The sequence below is a fragment of the Chinchilla lanigera genome, unplaced genomic scaffold (genome assembly GCF_000276665.1).
Source record: "Chinchilla lanigera isolate Chin_1 unplaced genomic scaffold, ChiLan1.0 scaffold00001, whole genome shotgun sequence".
Classification (NCBI taxonomy): Eukaryota; Metazoa; Chordata; class Mammalia; order Rodentia; family Chinchillidae; genus Chinchilla; species Chinchilla lanigera.
In genome coordinates, this window is record NW_004955402.1 from 1,931,790 (window position 1) to 1,947,893 (window position 16,104).

At 55.6% G+C, this 16,104-nt stretch overlaps 1 protein-coding gene across 1 annotated transcript; it reads right to left on the bottom strand.

Moving 5' to 3' along the window:
- Nucleotides 1-895: 895 nt before the first annotated feature.
- Apcdd1 (adenomatosis polyposis coli down-regulated 1) lies at nt 896-15,891 on the bottom strand (the record flags this gene model as incomplete). The annotated part of the gene is given in 4 exon segments (XM_005372586.2): nt 896-2,700; nt 4,322-4,643; nt 12,558-13,083; nt 15,708-15,891. Coding segments are annotated over 4 exon segments (1,481 nt in total), but the record flags the coding sequence as incomplete, so codon positions are not given.
- Between the last annotated feature and the right edge of the window lie 213 nt (nt 15,892-16,104).

Genomic DNA, 16,104 nt, shown 5'->3' on the forward strand with positions numbered 1-16,104 from the left:
CGCCCTGCCCAGGTACAGGTTCCTGACCTTGGGTTTCTCTGTCTCCGGAACTATGAGCCAAATAAACCTCCACTCCTTGTAAATCGCTAAATACTCAGTGTTGACACAGTGATGGACTCAAGACACCCAGGTGTAGCAGGCCAGCGAGGTCGGCAAGAGCATCCTGTACTTCATGACCCCTCCGATCCTGGCAGCCACAAGCAGCACTGCCTGCTCTGACCGAGAGGAAACCTCCACTCCCGCATGCCTGCTGTGGTGTGCCGTGAGATTGTTCTAGAATATTCAAGGATCAGCCCCACATTCCCAACACAGCATCTTGGCCCTGTGTTAACATCTCTGACTCTGAAGTCTGCATGGCCCAGACATGGATGGCTGTTTCTTCATGGGAACGGGAGATCACTGTGGCCACTGCTGCAGGACACCTGGGGGGGACCTAGACGTGCGCCAGTGCTAACACAAGATAACCCAGACCAGATGCAATGCAGATGGGTGTCTCAGCGGCAAGGACAAACCCATCAGTGAGTACATTATGTTGGCCCTTGTCTGTGATGATTTATTGTATCAGCAGGTAGTACGACGATGTGTTTATTATCCCTGAGACACACATACGCATGCATACATACTGTGCACAGGTTCATACCTATGTATTTGGATATGTGTGTGCATGTATACAGCATACTTTTCACATGTACAGATAGTTAAGTCTGTGAGCTTTACAAATCTGTTACTTTGGGGCTGGGGATTTAGCTCAGCGGCAAAGCGCCTGCCTGGCAAGCGCAAGGTCGTGAGTTCGGTTCCTGGTACCGGAGAAAAACAAACAAAAAAAAAAACAACAACAAAAAAAACAAATCTGTTACTTTTATAATAAAGCACTAAGGTGTTCTTTAGCCGTAAGTTCAGTTTTTCTCATAATTTTATTACTTTTTAAAAATCGAGTCTCAGTATTAAATAGATTCACAAATAAAATGCATTTTGTGAAATTATTTTCGACCTGTTTATTAAACTTGGCAGATATTTTGTTAGCATTTTCATTCGGTATAAACCCCTCAAGTATGCACCACAACTCAGAATAGAATCTGAACATAAAGCACATTATAACTTAGCCCTGCCCAGATGACTACACACTCAACAGCCAGTTCTCACATCCGAGGATGGCTCTGCCCCAGCATTTACTTCTGGGGACTTCGGCTCTTGGTCACGGCCCGCTGCCCCGTGCTGGTCTCTACCAGCAATGGCACTTGGTGAGTAGGTAGCACCATCTGAAACTGTCCAGAAGGACCATGCCCTTCCAGTACCTCTGGTGAGCAGACTCTAAGCAGTGGCCCTGAAGCTGAAGGTCAGGACATGGCCAAGTCAAAAGCAAGAAGGAAACTGAGTCAAGCTGCACGCCAAGGGTGCAGTGACGGCAGAGACACTGGAGCTGGGATCTCTCCACCCCCATCCTGACCAGTCGGGGAGCCCAGACTCTGTCCCACAGAGGAAGCCAGGCAACGGGTGGACACCTCCAGTCTGCTCCTACTGTGCCAGACACCCTGCAGTGGCCCCGTGCGGCCGCTGCTCTCTGCTCAGCAGTAGGACACTTTTGCTCTTTCCCCGCCCACTCCGGTCTCCTGAGAGCACAAATGAAGAAGCTGCTTGCATCCTGTCCCCACCCAGACCAGCAAATAACAAACACCTCATCTCAACAACTGCAAACCAGTGATGTAAACAGAGTTTAAATTACTTTGGAACTTTAATTACAGATACTTTTCTGCGAAACACTTTTGGAAGTTTTGATTCTCTCCTCTGTTTCTGTAAAGATATCCCGGCTAAACGCACACCCCCTCCTATGTACATATCTACACCCATATCTCTTTATCAGTACAAGGTCTTCATCGCAGTCCCAAACCAACTGTGCCCTCGATTCTGGGACCTTCTAAGCTCAACTCAGAAATCTAATAATTAAGAGGAAAAAATAAGAGGTCCCAGCGCTCACCCCGTTGCCTCCACCAAACACACCAGCCGAAACTCCACGGACTTAAAGTGCAATTCTGCTGTGAACTCGCTGGGGCCAGGGACCAGGCTGGACGGAGTTCAAAGCAGAAACTTCAAACGGGCTGCTCATGACTCAGGGCGGGGAGGGAGAGAGGGGAAAAGGAGCGACATTCGGGCATTCAAGTGCATCAAAAGAATCAGTGTCTTTTCTTTTCATAAAAAAATCTGTGTATGGTAAGGAATCCTAGTTCAGAAAAATAGAACTTCCTAAAAACTTCTAGCTGGGCCCGCCCCAGGGTGGCAGAGTCAGGAGGCTGGCGAGGGTGGCCAGCAGCACAGGCTGGGCTCTCCTTCCCGGCGCCCGGTCGTGCTGTCTGCCCCCGCCGTCGGCAGACAGGTCCTCGGCTCTGGGCGAGGAGGAGGCACACTGGACCAGGGGCATCTGGTAGGACGTGGCCCTCTTCTCCGGCCGGTCCGGGCTGGACCCGTCGCTGGGCCGCTGGCCATTGAACAGCAGGTAGCGCCCCCGGGCATCCTGCTCCATCTTGAAGATCTCATACTCCGTGTGGGGCAGCTTGATACCCAGCGCCATGCAGCCGTTGGTGTGCGTGACGTCCTGCTGCACGCCCACCTGCCAGGAGCCCTCGGCCCCACACTCATTCCCGTTGAAGACGTTGAGAAGCGAGGCTGTGGCCGCGTCCATGGGGGTGACCTTCATGTGATTCACTACAGAGGGCAGAGGAAACTGTGATTTGAAGGGAGAAATCGGGGGACACACCAGCAAAGCTGGGGGCTCCATCTCACCGAGGCTTCCTTCAGCCATCCTGCCTCCCCACCCTGCCGGCCACAGGGGTCTCAGGTGGGGAGTCTGCCTGTCCCCAGGAGTGGCAGCCCTCGACACTGTCAGCCGTCCCTCTGCATCCGTGGGCCCCACATCAGGGGACCCAACGTCCACAGATCAGGAAGGCTGGAGAGCACACTGGTTTGCTCTGAATCTATGTGACTCTGCTTGTTTACTTCCTACACGTACAGCGTAACTTCACCTAGGTGACGCTGCGTTAGGAGTTACAGTGCACTCGAGATCACTCACAGTACACAGTACACACAGTGGAGATGTGTGCAAGGGTGATGCGACTGCCGACCCGTCCGCCCCGGTCGGTGAGCTCACTGGGCAGGGAGCTCATTCGCCCAGATGCGAGGGGACCACGGCATGCCGTGAGAGCGGCTGGAAGACAGGCTGCATGTGGGGACCATGCCTGCTCCCCATAGTGCATGTGAGGGTGACTCTTCAGGAAGCAAAATTATGCAACAGAAACCAGAGCTTTCATCTTATGAAAAGGTTTTAAGGTGTCTAAAAGTTTTGCTGCCAAATATCTCGCTAGTTAGCATTCGCACAAATCAATACTGGCACATAGTGCAGGCATCTACGATATGTTGCAAGCAACAAAAATATGAGTGAGTGGACTGAACAGAAGTCCACACCAGTATAGAGGCAGCTTATCAACACGTCCTGTGGGTACATTCACAGCATGCTTCCTTGAACACGCACATCACACTGCTCACACTCAGACTGAGACCAGTACTCAGCACTGTACTTAGGACCCTTACGAGGTCCCCTAGGAGCCACACTGCGCACAGCACACACTGGGCCTGGCTGGACACGCCACAGACCACCCTCTGTTAGGCACAGTCATCCGGGGACCAAAGCCTCCCCCTCAGTGGGAGGGCTCAGGCTCTTGTCTGCACTGACAGAGACGTCCTGTTGACTGGACTGGTGTCACCTGGGCACCACACCCAGGACCCCAGCTGTCCCTCTCTGGTGTGACAGGGCTGACACAAGTTCATGACGATGCTCAAACTTAAAAACTAAATAAAACCTGTGGCCACGGTCCTCCCTTCTGAGGACGGCCTGCCCTACCCCAGCCTCCAAGTGCTGGGTGGAGACACTGCCGGAACCGTCCCATCACCACTCCCTGTTTCGGCCTGTGACACTCTCTTAAGGGCAGGCAAGCTCAGGACGGAGAAGAGGACCCGGAGCCCCCAGGAGTCACCACCACCTGCTCCTCCCCAGTGGGGAGCATCCGGGGCTTTGGCTGCCGCACCGGAAGCAGCCAGGACGCCACAGGCTGGGTATCCACCTGCCCGGCCGGCGTGGGTCCCGTGGTGCGGAGGCTGCAGGTGGAGACCCCAGCTCCCACCGAGGCCGGGGACCTGGGGTTTCCAAGGAGCAGAGTGGCAGAACCCTGCTCTCCTCCCAGCATCTCGGCAGAAGAGAAGCCCTTTCCCTCCGCTCTGCTCTGCCATCTGTCCCCAACCGCGCCTGGCACTCCCTGGGGCCACGGCCTACCTTTGAACACGAACTCTGTGCCGCCCGCGACCCTGGAGGACAGCACCCCGCGACTGTAGCGGCCACGGGCGTAGATGGTGAAGGTGGGGTGCTTGCACACCGGGTCCGAGTAGTGGTAGTAGTGGCCCTCCCAGGTGTGGTTGTTGTCGTGGAAGATGAAGTGACGCGTGAGGAAGAGGACTTCGGGGCGCACCTCGCAGCGCTGGCTCACCCACTCACCGTGCAGGCCCACAGTCAGGTCCGCCTTCGGGGGCAGCAGTGGGGGGTGGTGCTCGTCGGAGCGGTAGATGATGCGACAGGCTATGCAGGTGTGGTCGTGGTTCTGCGGCCAGAGACAGAAGCCTTAGGGGCCTTTGCCTTCCCAGGAGACAGGCGCACAGGGCTCCCCCACCCATCCCCAAGGGGCTCACGAGGTGTCAGGCAGCAGCACCCTGGCCACCAGGACTGCCAGGGCACACGTGGGCCAGGTCTGTGCCGAGGACCGTGGTGTGCAGGCACACGCACGCACACAAGCGTGCACAGGTGTGCACACGACAGCAGGGACAGCCGGCACATCTCAGCTGTGCGGGACTCGAGAGTCCTATCGGGTTTCAGACCACCTGGGCTGGATGTTGCTTTTAGGAAGAAAAGGCAACTCCTCACACCTGGCAGGACGACTGTCAGGAATCCAGGAGGGAGGTGTTGGTGACGGTGTGAGGAAATCAGAACCCTGTGTCCAGCGGGGAGAGGAGCTGGACACAGCTGCTGCGTGAAGAGGTCTGCTTGCTCCTCAAAGTACTAAGCATGGAACCCAGTATGGATCCAAAAGCAGAAAGCAGGGCTCCAGACAGGCGTGTGAGCACGTCAGCCAGAAGGAGGGTGCAACCCGAGTCCTGCTCACAAGCGAACGGAGAAGCAACTGTGGTTCAGCTCTAAAGGAAAGGTGTCCCGGCACAGGCTTCGGATGGATGCACCGTGGGGACATGGTGCTAGGCAAACAAGCCGGCTATAAAATGGTATGCACTGATTCCACTTCTACAGGCAGTGGCATTCAGAGACAGGAAATAGCACAGTGGCTGCCAGGGGCCCGGGGTGGGCAGCAGCAAAGGAGCCGGTGCCCTCAGGGCAGAGCCTCGGTTTGCAAGGTAAGGGGCTCTGAGGATGGATAACAGCGTTGGCGGCACAACACAAATGCAAGTGATAGCACTGAGCTATACCACTGAACGTGGGAAGGATGGTACACTTCATGCTGTGGATTTTCCTGCAATTAAATGTTTTTAATTAAAAAATTATGAGGCGCATCAGAGAATAAGGGCAGCCTCCTATGGCTATGGGCGAGGGCTATCAGCTAGCAGGGACAGGCAGGGACCGGGCAAGGAAGGGACAGAGAAGGCAGGCGGAAGCTCGGGAGCGCACGGTGCAGAGGCAGGTGCACAGCACTGCCCAGAGTCCGCAGCCTCGGCTCTTCTCCCCTCCTGCGTCCCCACATTCTGCACAAAGTGTAAGTGTGGACATCCAGACAGCTGGGTCCTGAGCACGGTGCCAACCCCTCATTGCTGGACTCAAGTTGCATGGCACCCCGGCTGCCTCACCCTGAATGGGGTGTCTCTCTGCTATCCTGCTCCTGCGGCCGGTGCCAGCCCGAGGGGCTCACAGGACACTGCCCACTGGAACCACACAGCCACCACCAACTGTGAGCCCAGCCCAGTGTGGCCTCAGCCCTGCATGCAGGCTGGTGGCCGTCACTTGGGGCAGGCACACTGCACGCACGCTCGTGGCTGCCACTCGGGACCACCACATACTCCATCACCTGTGTCACCTGAGCCAGAGGTCCCATCGCCAGGCGTGGGCGTGGCACAAGGGGAGGGACCGGGAGCTGCGATATCCGAGAAGGAATGTTTCCTTCGCCCATGGCGCTTGTGGCTCCAGGGGAAGATCTCAGATGGCTGCTGTGGCCACCAGAGGCCAAGTCCATAGGGGCTCGAGGCTTCCTGCAGGGCCTGAGCCTGTGGTCAGCAGGGAGCAGCCATGAGCAGGCTGCGGTGAGGGCGGCAAGGGCGATCACAAGTCCTCGCCCCAGTGGGCTGAAACGGCACCAGCAGGCCGCAATGGCACCAGCCAGGAACTGAGGGCCTCGACTGGCGCATCTCATCAGCACAGTCTCTAAGGTTCCTCCATCCGCAGCAGGTGCCGGGCCTCCCTTCTCTTTAGGGCTGAACCGCAGTCCAGTGCGTGTATGCACAGCTCCTCTAGCTTACCCAGGTATCTGTCGATACACACCTGCGTGGCTTCTGCTGTGAAAGTGATGCACGAGGACCTGTTTGGGTACCTGCTTTAGGCTTTGGGTATAATCCCAGAAGTGGCATAGCTGGATCATATGTCAATCTATGCTGAATTTTTGGAGGCATATCCTGGCCTTTCCTGTAGAGGATGTACCACTTCTACCAACAAAGCACAGGGCCCCGCCTCCCCACGCCCTCTCCAGCACCTCCTCATCTGTCTTTTCTCCTAACGGCCGTCCTGAGGGTGACCTGGCGTCCCACTGTGGTTTTGCTTACATTTTCCTACGCATCTGAGATACTGCGCACCTTTGTGTGCTCACTGCCGACCTTGGCGAAGCTACTTTCTGAAGCAACTCTCAGCCACCATGAAGAAACCAAAGATGTAACACACAGGGAGCTCCTTCCAGCTTGTGGCTCGTGTGCGGATATTGTCAGAGGGGACCATTTCAGACACAGTCTATAAGAAGATATTCATGTTCTGTAGATAAGTTTAACAGTTTTCCTTGAATTCTTACAGTCTTTGGTTTGTAGAAGTTTTAAAAGACTTGTGCTTCTCAGGAACAACTCTGGGAAGCATAAAGTAAAGCCTATGTATTGTACTGGCCCTAAAGCCTCTTTTTCCTGATGTGCTTTTCTTCTAGGCTTTCAAGAGTGGTTAAGTGGAAAGAGAAGTGCACGTGGAGTTTTTAAACATGAAAATGACTTGCACAGGAAATACCATGTGCTTTAGGAAATTACTCTTTTTATATTTTGGACCCACGTTCAATTGCTTGCTTCTCATCTGACAAGCAGTCTCTCCTAGGCTCAGCGACTTGGCTTCCACACCAGTGCTTCCCCCTGGATCTCAGAAGGGACTGCTGAGCATCGCTGCTTCTGTGCATGCCTTTAAGCTTCTGAAGCTTAAAGGCAGACTGACCAGAATGTGTTTCCTCTTTGCTACTTGCAGAAACTTTAATTCAGGGGTGAAGGAACTGTAGATCAGTGATGGAGGCAGGGTGCTTGCCCACCATGTGGGCCGTCCTGGGTTCAACCTCTAGCACCCCCACACAAGTACACATGTGCACAGGTGCACACAGGTGCAGGCGCATGCACAGATAACTTTAACTCAAAGGAGAGAGGACATGAAATGTCCCTAGTAGTCTCCAAAAAGAAAACCAGGCTTATTCTAAAAAGAAATAAGCATAAATTTTGCATTTGTTTTCACTCGATTGCTGCCTCACCTTCTAGCGAGTTTCTTTCACTTAAATAATTGAAGCTGACTCATTTTAAAGATTAAATGAGATCCGAGGTGAATCCCAAGGACCCTGGCTTGCCCCATCTCTTGGCCCCTTCTTTATTGCTGCTGCTCAGCTAACACCTGGCGCTAGGGAGAGGGGGCTCCTTTCTGAATGGCGAGTTCCCACCTGGTGGGTTTCCTCCTGCCCCTCGGCAGGCTTGGTTTCTCCTTGTAAGGGATGAGCTGTTTACTACTTGCATTATTCCTGACAACACATCTTTCCTGGTCTGCTGCCTCCTTAAACAAGCAACTTGCAGGCTGCCGAGGTACTCTGCAAGCATCAAGAACAACACAGATCTGTGTCTGCAACACAAGTGTACGCCAGCATCCTGCAGGGAGCAGGCATGGGATCCTCCAACCTCAGCCCGCAGAAAACATCCACAAAAGCAACGCTGTCAGAGTCAGACTCCAGCACCTGAGCCCTGCAGCCTAACTTAAAGTCCCTCTGATGTCACTGATATTAGGAAGTCCCCCAGCTCACTTCTATCAGCCATCTAGATCTGTGTGTTTTGCATCTGAAGATTTAACCAACTAAGGATCAAAATATTGCAAAAAAAGGTGGGTCTCTACTGCATATGTGCCAACATTTGTCCTGGTCATTATTCCCTACACAGCACAACGGAACAATATTCACAGTGTTGGCACTGCACTGGGTGTGCTAAGTTATCCGGGATGGGTTAGTCTACAGGAGGACGTGTGCAGGCTCCACGCGAACACTGCACTATTTCACAGAAAGGCCTCCAGCACCCACACACTTGGACCCACAGGCCCCAGGGTCATCCCCTGTGGACATGGACGGACGATGGACATCTAACAAAACCGCGAGAGGCGCCTGTGGGACCAGAACCAGACCTTCCCTCTGCACAGGAGCACTCTTCCTTCTCCGGGCCGGGTCCTCGGGGAGCTGCAGGTCTGCAGGGACAGAAGATTTAAGACGTGCGGCTCGGGGAAAGCTGGCTGGTTTCTGGATAACCCCTTTGATTTACAACCCTTCGGCTGAATCAGAACAGGATTTTGGAGGAAGACCAACTCTGCTCGCTTGTGGGTCGGATCCCGAAGCTTTCTGGTTGGCTGAAGATCGCGGAAATCATTTGCTGTCATTACCATTCGATTCCATCGCTGTGAAGAAGGAACGTGGCCACTTCCCCTTCAACTACAGGGCTCTGGTGACTCCTGACAGGGGGTCAGCATTGCCCACGATGAGGCTCCACTTGGGCAAAGCATCTTCTTTAGAATGCCTTGATTTTTGTTCATGAAAAGTGGCCAATTTCCTCTGAAATAGCTCCCCGCACTCCTACCTGATTCTCTGCAAACATAATTTATTTGCCAAAGGACTTGGAACCTCATGGCAAAGCAGCATAAAGCTTAGAAAAACAAGCTGACCTGAAGTTTCTATTTTTACATGGTATCCTGTTTCCACAGGGGCTGAGGCTAGTGGTTTCAAACTCAATTTAGCATTTAAACTAATTTTCATCCAGGTCTCTATGGACCAGCAATTAGGCAGGCGCAGAGTTCAAAGTAGCAGGCCCCGCCCTCCCGGCAGCCTTGGGATCTCCGAAGATGCTGTGGTGCTTCCCATCCCATGCCAGGGGCCACAACCAGCCCAGGAGACTGGGCCACAGGGCCCACGGGCACATGCCACAGGGCTCGGCCACGCCAGGGTCTGCAAAGACACCCGTGGCCAGGCCCACTTGCTCCTCCCCAGAGTCGCCCCGGGAAGGATCTAAAAACTTCCTGAGGACTCCACAGAGCACTGTGGGCCAAGAGGTACACATGAGGCACGACAAGAGAAGAACGGGCCCTTTCAGCTCCGGAGCCAGGTGCCCTCCTGCAGGCCCCAGGCGTGCTGCCAGGCAACCACAGTGGCCGGGAGCAGAGGACGGGCCTGGAGGCCGGGCCCTGTCCGTGGTGGCTGCCGCATTCCTGAGTCCAGGCCGTGGTTGCTCTTTTGTTAATTTTCATTAAATTTCAAAAAACATAAAATTTTCATGTTTAGGTACAGTGAAATCATGTGACAGAATGCATCCCTGCCTCCTCAGGGGACCCTGAGTACCTGCACCCTCCTACCCTCTGCCTCCTAGCATCAGGATCACACGCAGACCATGCGCCAACGCTATTCCACACATCCTTCGTTCGCCTTTTATTCCGTGCATCCCGAGAGCACCCAAGTTCCCCATGTGGCCTACCCTCCTTGTTTCTAGAATCAGGACTTCAGGCTGGGCTTTAAAGAGCCCATTTCCTAGGAACCCAGGTCAATGTTCCCACAGCTGCTTCAGCAGTGCAGGGAGGAGAAGCAGAAGGACCTGGGCTGCAGCTCAGTGTCCCATGGTGCTGACACATTCCCAGGCCCCGCGCCCGCATCCTCTGCCCAGAAGGGCTTCTCACTCGGGCCAGAGCAGCCAGGTCCATGACGGCATTCCACAGTCACCTCTCAGATTTCTACCCTTTCACGGGAAAGAAAAACTAAGGCTCCTTGAGGTTAAGTTACTACCAGTGGCATAACTAGTGACAGCAGAACTGGATTCCAGGGCTGGCTCCATTTCCAGAGTCCATATGCTCACCAATTTACGCAGATGCTGGTAAAAAGAAATAAAAAGACAGACAGAAGAAAGACAGCCTGGGATGGAGTTAAGCTTCAGGGTAAGAACTTGCCCAACAAGTCTGAAACCCTGAGTGTGATCCTCAGCACTGCAAACAATAGTTAACAGGTCAGCATTATGGGGTGGGCGCCAAGTCCAGCAGGGCTGCTGTGACCAGGGGGGCATCGGCTCTGGGGCTGGGGGCACAGCCGTGAGGTGGGCCCGGGGACAGGCAGGGAAAGGCGGTTACGGTCACTCCTCCTTGCTTTAGTGATGAGAAGGCTGAAGACCTGTGGTGCTGGTGAGGAAAGGCACCTGACCCTGGTGGTGCAGACGCTGCAAAGGTCAGGCGTGGAGCCAGGCTGACCTTGGCTGCTAACCTTGACTGCTGTGCTGCTCACTGGGGACTCGGCTGGAAGGACCCAGGCAGGAGGACGCTGTGGCCGGCTAGCAGGTCTCCAGGAGGTTGTGGGGCACGGGTGCCAGGGGCTCTTGGCTAAGGTGAAGCTACCGGGTAGCTTGCGGCCACTTTTACTCACGAGAGCCACACCTCCCACAATTTGCAGCTTCGCTCAGGGATGCCACACCCAGGCGTGACACCTCCCCTCCCATGTCTCCACCTCACGCTGCCCAGCTGCGGCCTCAGGGCTGTCTCTGACACTGCTCCTGACTGCAAAGTCTCCAGATTGTACCAGGAAACCACGCCCGACTTCTTTCATCTTCCCTGGAGACCGAGGGACCCAGGGCCAGCACCACACCCGGCCAGGTATCACCCTGGTAACCAGGTTGTCCCGTGATGCTGGGCAGCACTGTGGGCTTCGCCCTCACCCGCCACTCAAGGAGGACGCCGGGGACTCTGGCTGTTCTAGAGGCTGCCCCCCCCGCCTAAAGTCACCTGTTTCTCGGCACCCCTGCCACTTCCAAGGTGAGACAGGACCTGGCTCCTACTCTGCAGGAGCACCCAGGGTGGCAGCACATATCCTCACAGCGCCAAGGCAGGGAGCCCAGCCCTGACCTAGACAAGACGCGCCTGGAGGAAGCGGCCTCTGCCAAGCGGCTCCCTCGGCAGATCTTTCCCCTTTATAATAAAGGCCACTTTCATCCATGTGCTCGCAGTAACAGAGATAAAAAAGGCAACACTGAGCAGTCTTTAGAAAGGAAGTTCTCAGAGATATCTCGACGGGCTGAGTGAGCTCAAAGGACCGCCAAGAAAACAGTTTTTAAAAAATGAATATATCAGCAAATGAAAGCCAACCGGGGCTCCGCAGGGAGGCAGCTGTGCTGAGGGCCCCCACTGAGCCAGCTGACAGCGGAGCACACTCCAGGGAGAATTTCCCGCCCCGTGTGGCTGGGTCCACCTCCTCCCCCAGCCTGAGGTCACAAGCGATTGAGTTCCTCCCTGACCTGACACTCAACATGCAGAAGGAAAGCGGGGTAAACTCCACATGCCTTACAACGGAATCCCTCAGGGCAACAGTGCCATCGGGTCCTAACTGCTCCTTGCGGTCCCGGTCGGGGGCCAGGTCCACCCTCCAGTCACGCTGACCTCATACCAGAGACCTCACATGTCACTTAGGAGAATGGAAAGAACCTGAGCCTGGGGGAAGAGATGCGGCTTGTGGGCAGTGAACCCTGCGCACTCCTGCCCTGGGACCAGCGCCATCACCTCTGCCGAGGGCGTCCTCATGACACCGGGCTCAGGAGGCCGAGGAACAGGGCCAACAGGAACAGGCTGACGGTCCCCTGAAACCCAAAGCCCTCTGCAGACCGCTGCCCGCTGTCCCCTCGCCTTCCTCCACGGTGAGCACTGGACTACCACTCGGTATCTCTGGTACTTTGGCCAAGTGTGGCTGTGACATCGCCACGGTTCTTTCGCACCCTTTCAGGGGCAGTGCTGAGCTTCTAGGACGTTAGCGCTGCAGGGTTCTCCAGGACCTGAGGTCCCTGCTCACAGAGCAAACTGGTGCAGAGCCAGGGTCCCAGCCTATTTGGGGTCCCCCAGACTCCCACACCTCCTCTCACCTCCTCCAACCCTCTCAACCTCCTCTTCCTCCTCCCCTCACAGGTCCCCTTGACCTCTGCCACGCGCCTCGGGGGCAGCTGGCCACGCGCTCACTCACCTGGGCGCTCTGCAGGGGCGGCTGGTAGCTGGACGGCCGGTAGAACCTCCTCTGGCTGGTGTCTGTGTGGATGTCGCCAAGGAACAGCTCCTCCACCAGGTGGTCCAGGCGGTGCAGGTAGTGCTTTTCCACGCGGAGCAACTGCAGCTCATGCATGGCGAAGCGCAGGGCCTGGGTGCACTCGCAGCCGCCCTCGGCCCGCCACAGGTCGTAGGCCGAGTCCTGCACCCAGGGGCCCCTGGCCACGAAGCCTGGGCATGTGCGGTTCACCAGCCGGCTGAGCCGCTCAGCCACCGTGTCCGTGTGGCAGATGACCTGCACGCCGTGCAGCTGGTAGTCAGCCTCGGTGCCCCCGCGGATGATCCAGGAGGCCTGGCGCAGGCGGATCTTGCCCCGGACAATGAGCGTGTAGGTGGGGTCTGTGCAGCGGTTGCTGCCGTAGTAGAACTGGTAGGCCTTAAAGGTGTTGTTGGGGTAGAAGCGGTATGACCTTGTGATGAACTCCGGCCCGGACCGCACTTCACAGCTGGAGGGCAGGGGGGGCAGAGGCCTCTGTGAGCCGAGCGCACACGGGCGTCGGAGGTGAGAGCTACAGCAAGCCTCGGAGGAGTGACGCAGGATTAGCACCTGCATTTCACAGCACAGTAATCTGAGGCACACGTTAGGGAACACGCCCGAGGCCATACACACAATGAGGATCAAAGCCTAAACCCAAATCAAGGCCCCCAGCGCCATGACTGCTCCCCACCATGCTGCCCCCGCATCTCAGTGGTGGTCTCGCTTCACTGAGGAATTTCTGTCTTTCTGGATAAGGAGGAGCGTTGCACTGGCGCTTTCCAGGAGCCCTGTGCTGTCATGTCACAACCAGCCAACTCTGGGAGCACCAGCCTGTTTGGGGCCTCTCCCAAGGAAGCAGGCACAAGACCTCCACGGTCCCCTCGAGGCCAAGAGAAATCTGCTCCCTTGTTAATTCAAAATGAGTTTTATTTCTGTCAGGAAAAAGAGGTGACCAGGTGGAAGCAAAGATAATGGAGAACAGCGACAGGGGGCTCCTGAGGTTCGTGCCGGTGAACGAGCAAAGGCCCTCTGCTGTGGCAGGAGGCCAGTGCTGGGATCCCACACTGGAAATACTCAGGCGGAGGCTCCAGGGCAAGAACGGATGCTGGAGGCTTTAACGCAGGCACAGCTCACACGCCTGAGCTGTCATCAGTTCCTGCGTCCCCAGCTCTGCCCCAGCAGGGGAGAGACAAGACCCCCAAGTACTGGCCAAGGGATTCGTACCCATCAGACCCCCGGTCCGTCCCCACCCTGGCTCTCTGGGGTCGAACTTCTAACTCTGCTTCTGTCTGTAACTGACCAGGTTCTGGGCTAGGCTGAAATCCCACACTCGATGGCTTCTCATTTAAATTTTGCAGCCCACAGGTTGGAACCTGAGCTGGGCAGTCTGTCACTGGGGTCAGGGATGTCCTGCGCACATGGGGCAGGTAGTGTCCTCTGCACACCGGTCACCAGAGCCACAGGAGTGACGGAACACCCAGACTCGGGAGAGAGCAGAAGCTCAGGGTGACCAAGGCTGAGGGCCCCAGGGTCTGGGCGGGAGAGGCCTTGCTTTTCTTTACTGCACTTCTGCTTTGGCCCACAGCGCCTGTCAGGCCCCACCACCGCTGCCCGCACGTGCAGCAGTCAGCTGTCATCCCCACCACCTTTCCCCCCACCCACAGGCCACAGCACAGCCGGAGGCCCCTGAGCAAAGCCGGATCATGCTTTAAACATCGACCTTGCAGGAAGCGCTTCAGCCACGGCCAGGTTCTCTTTGGTTAGGAGACCTGTGAGCTGGGTGTGCTGCACACATGTGTAGTACTGTACTAGCTACCCAGGAGGCTGAAGCAGGAGGATCGCTTGCCCTAGTAGTTCAAACCCAGCCTGGAAGGAAGGAAGGAAGGAAGGAAGGAAGGAAGGAAGGAAGGAAGGAAGGGAAGAAGGGAGGGAGGGCCCTAAAACTAAAAAAAAGTTCTCCTCCTGCAAGACTGCTATCCTGGGCTCCCTGTACCCCAGCTGGCCGCAGGACTGTGTCGGGGCTCTCCAGTCCAGTCTGGCTCTGGCTCACTCTGTATCCAGCTGTCCTTGCTAGCTTCTCCCATAGGAAGTTCTTCCAGAACCAAGGGTGTCTTGGCTCTAGGGCTCCCCTTTCTACTGGACTTTCTGGAACTCACTCTGACCCTACAGTAAGACTCCGGGGTTCTTTCACACCTGCACCCCCGTGCCTCTCAGTGCACTCTTGTGTATTTATTTGCAAACTCCCTGAAGACAGGGCCACCTCTGGTTTATGCACAAATAAAGAATAAATGCACAGAGCAGACACCGAGCAGATAATCATTTCAAAGCTATGATTTCACATAGAGATTTTTATGCAAATTATTTATCATGTAGTTATTTTACGAGAGCCTATCTTTAGGAAAAAAATTCTGGGTCTTCATCATCTTTCTCCGTACACATCTGATCCCTCCCTGAGGTACCTGGAGGCTGCTATCCCATATCCCAGCAACAGTGCTGGGGAGAGCAATCAGATCCCGGAGCCCGCCTTGTTAATGCTCAGCAATTCAATGGGTAGGGGGGAAAGAAATCACACATCGGCCTCTAGGCTATTTTTAAAAGCTCTAATGACAGATAAGCCAGAGCTCACACTGGGCTAAGTCTCAGCTCCACAGCATGGAAAAGAATCTAAGAACTTCGCCCTGGCTAAAGAGGCCGCTCTCAGCCTCTCTCAGAGCCCTGAGGCGGCATATTGAATTACCAGAACATGGCTAGAATATGTAGACCGTAAGAAGCTCGCAAGTCATGTTTCGGGGATGTGAAACACAGACGCTTAATTTCACTTGCTAATGGTTTCTTTTTATACACATGCAGCCCCAGAGTTCAGTAAACAAGGACCTATTCACTTCTCCCTCCCGTGCGGCTCACAGTGGCACGATGTAACCTCTGCTTTGGGTGAGAGTTCTCAGGACTGAGCTGCTTCTCCACCAACCCCAATTTCAAACAGCAGCCTGGCTCCTCACCAGCATTCAAAAAACACCTAAGTCCTCCCTGCATCCGAGAAGCCACCAAAAGGGTCTCCCAGTCGCTCCCTCCTGCCCTCCCAACCGAGCTCACCCCGTGGAGACCCAGTGGCCCTCGATGGTCGGCGGCATTTGCACCGTGATCCGGGCGCCATTGTGGAGGTGCTTGAGCATGTGGTGGCACTGTGACTCTCTGAAGGCCCGCCAGGCACTCTTCTCCAACGACCGAGGGTGGGATCTGCTGTCGGGATGCAGGAGGGCTGAGCCCTCCCCCAGCCCTGCAAGACAGAGGGGTTCCTTAACCACAGCGGAACCGGCACTGGACGGAACAGCAGGCACGGGACACTGGGTGGCCCAGGGCATCTCCAAAGAGTCGCCTCCAGAGCGGGGGGGCCTGGTGAGAAAGCCAGGGTCCTCGAGGCCACACAGCTCATTCCCAACAAAGCCAGTGCGCAGATCCGCACATCTAACAGAGAGACGTGGCCACGCTC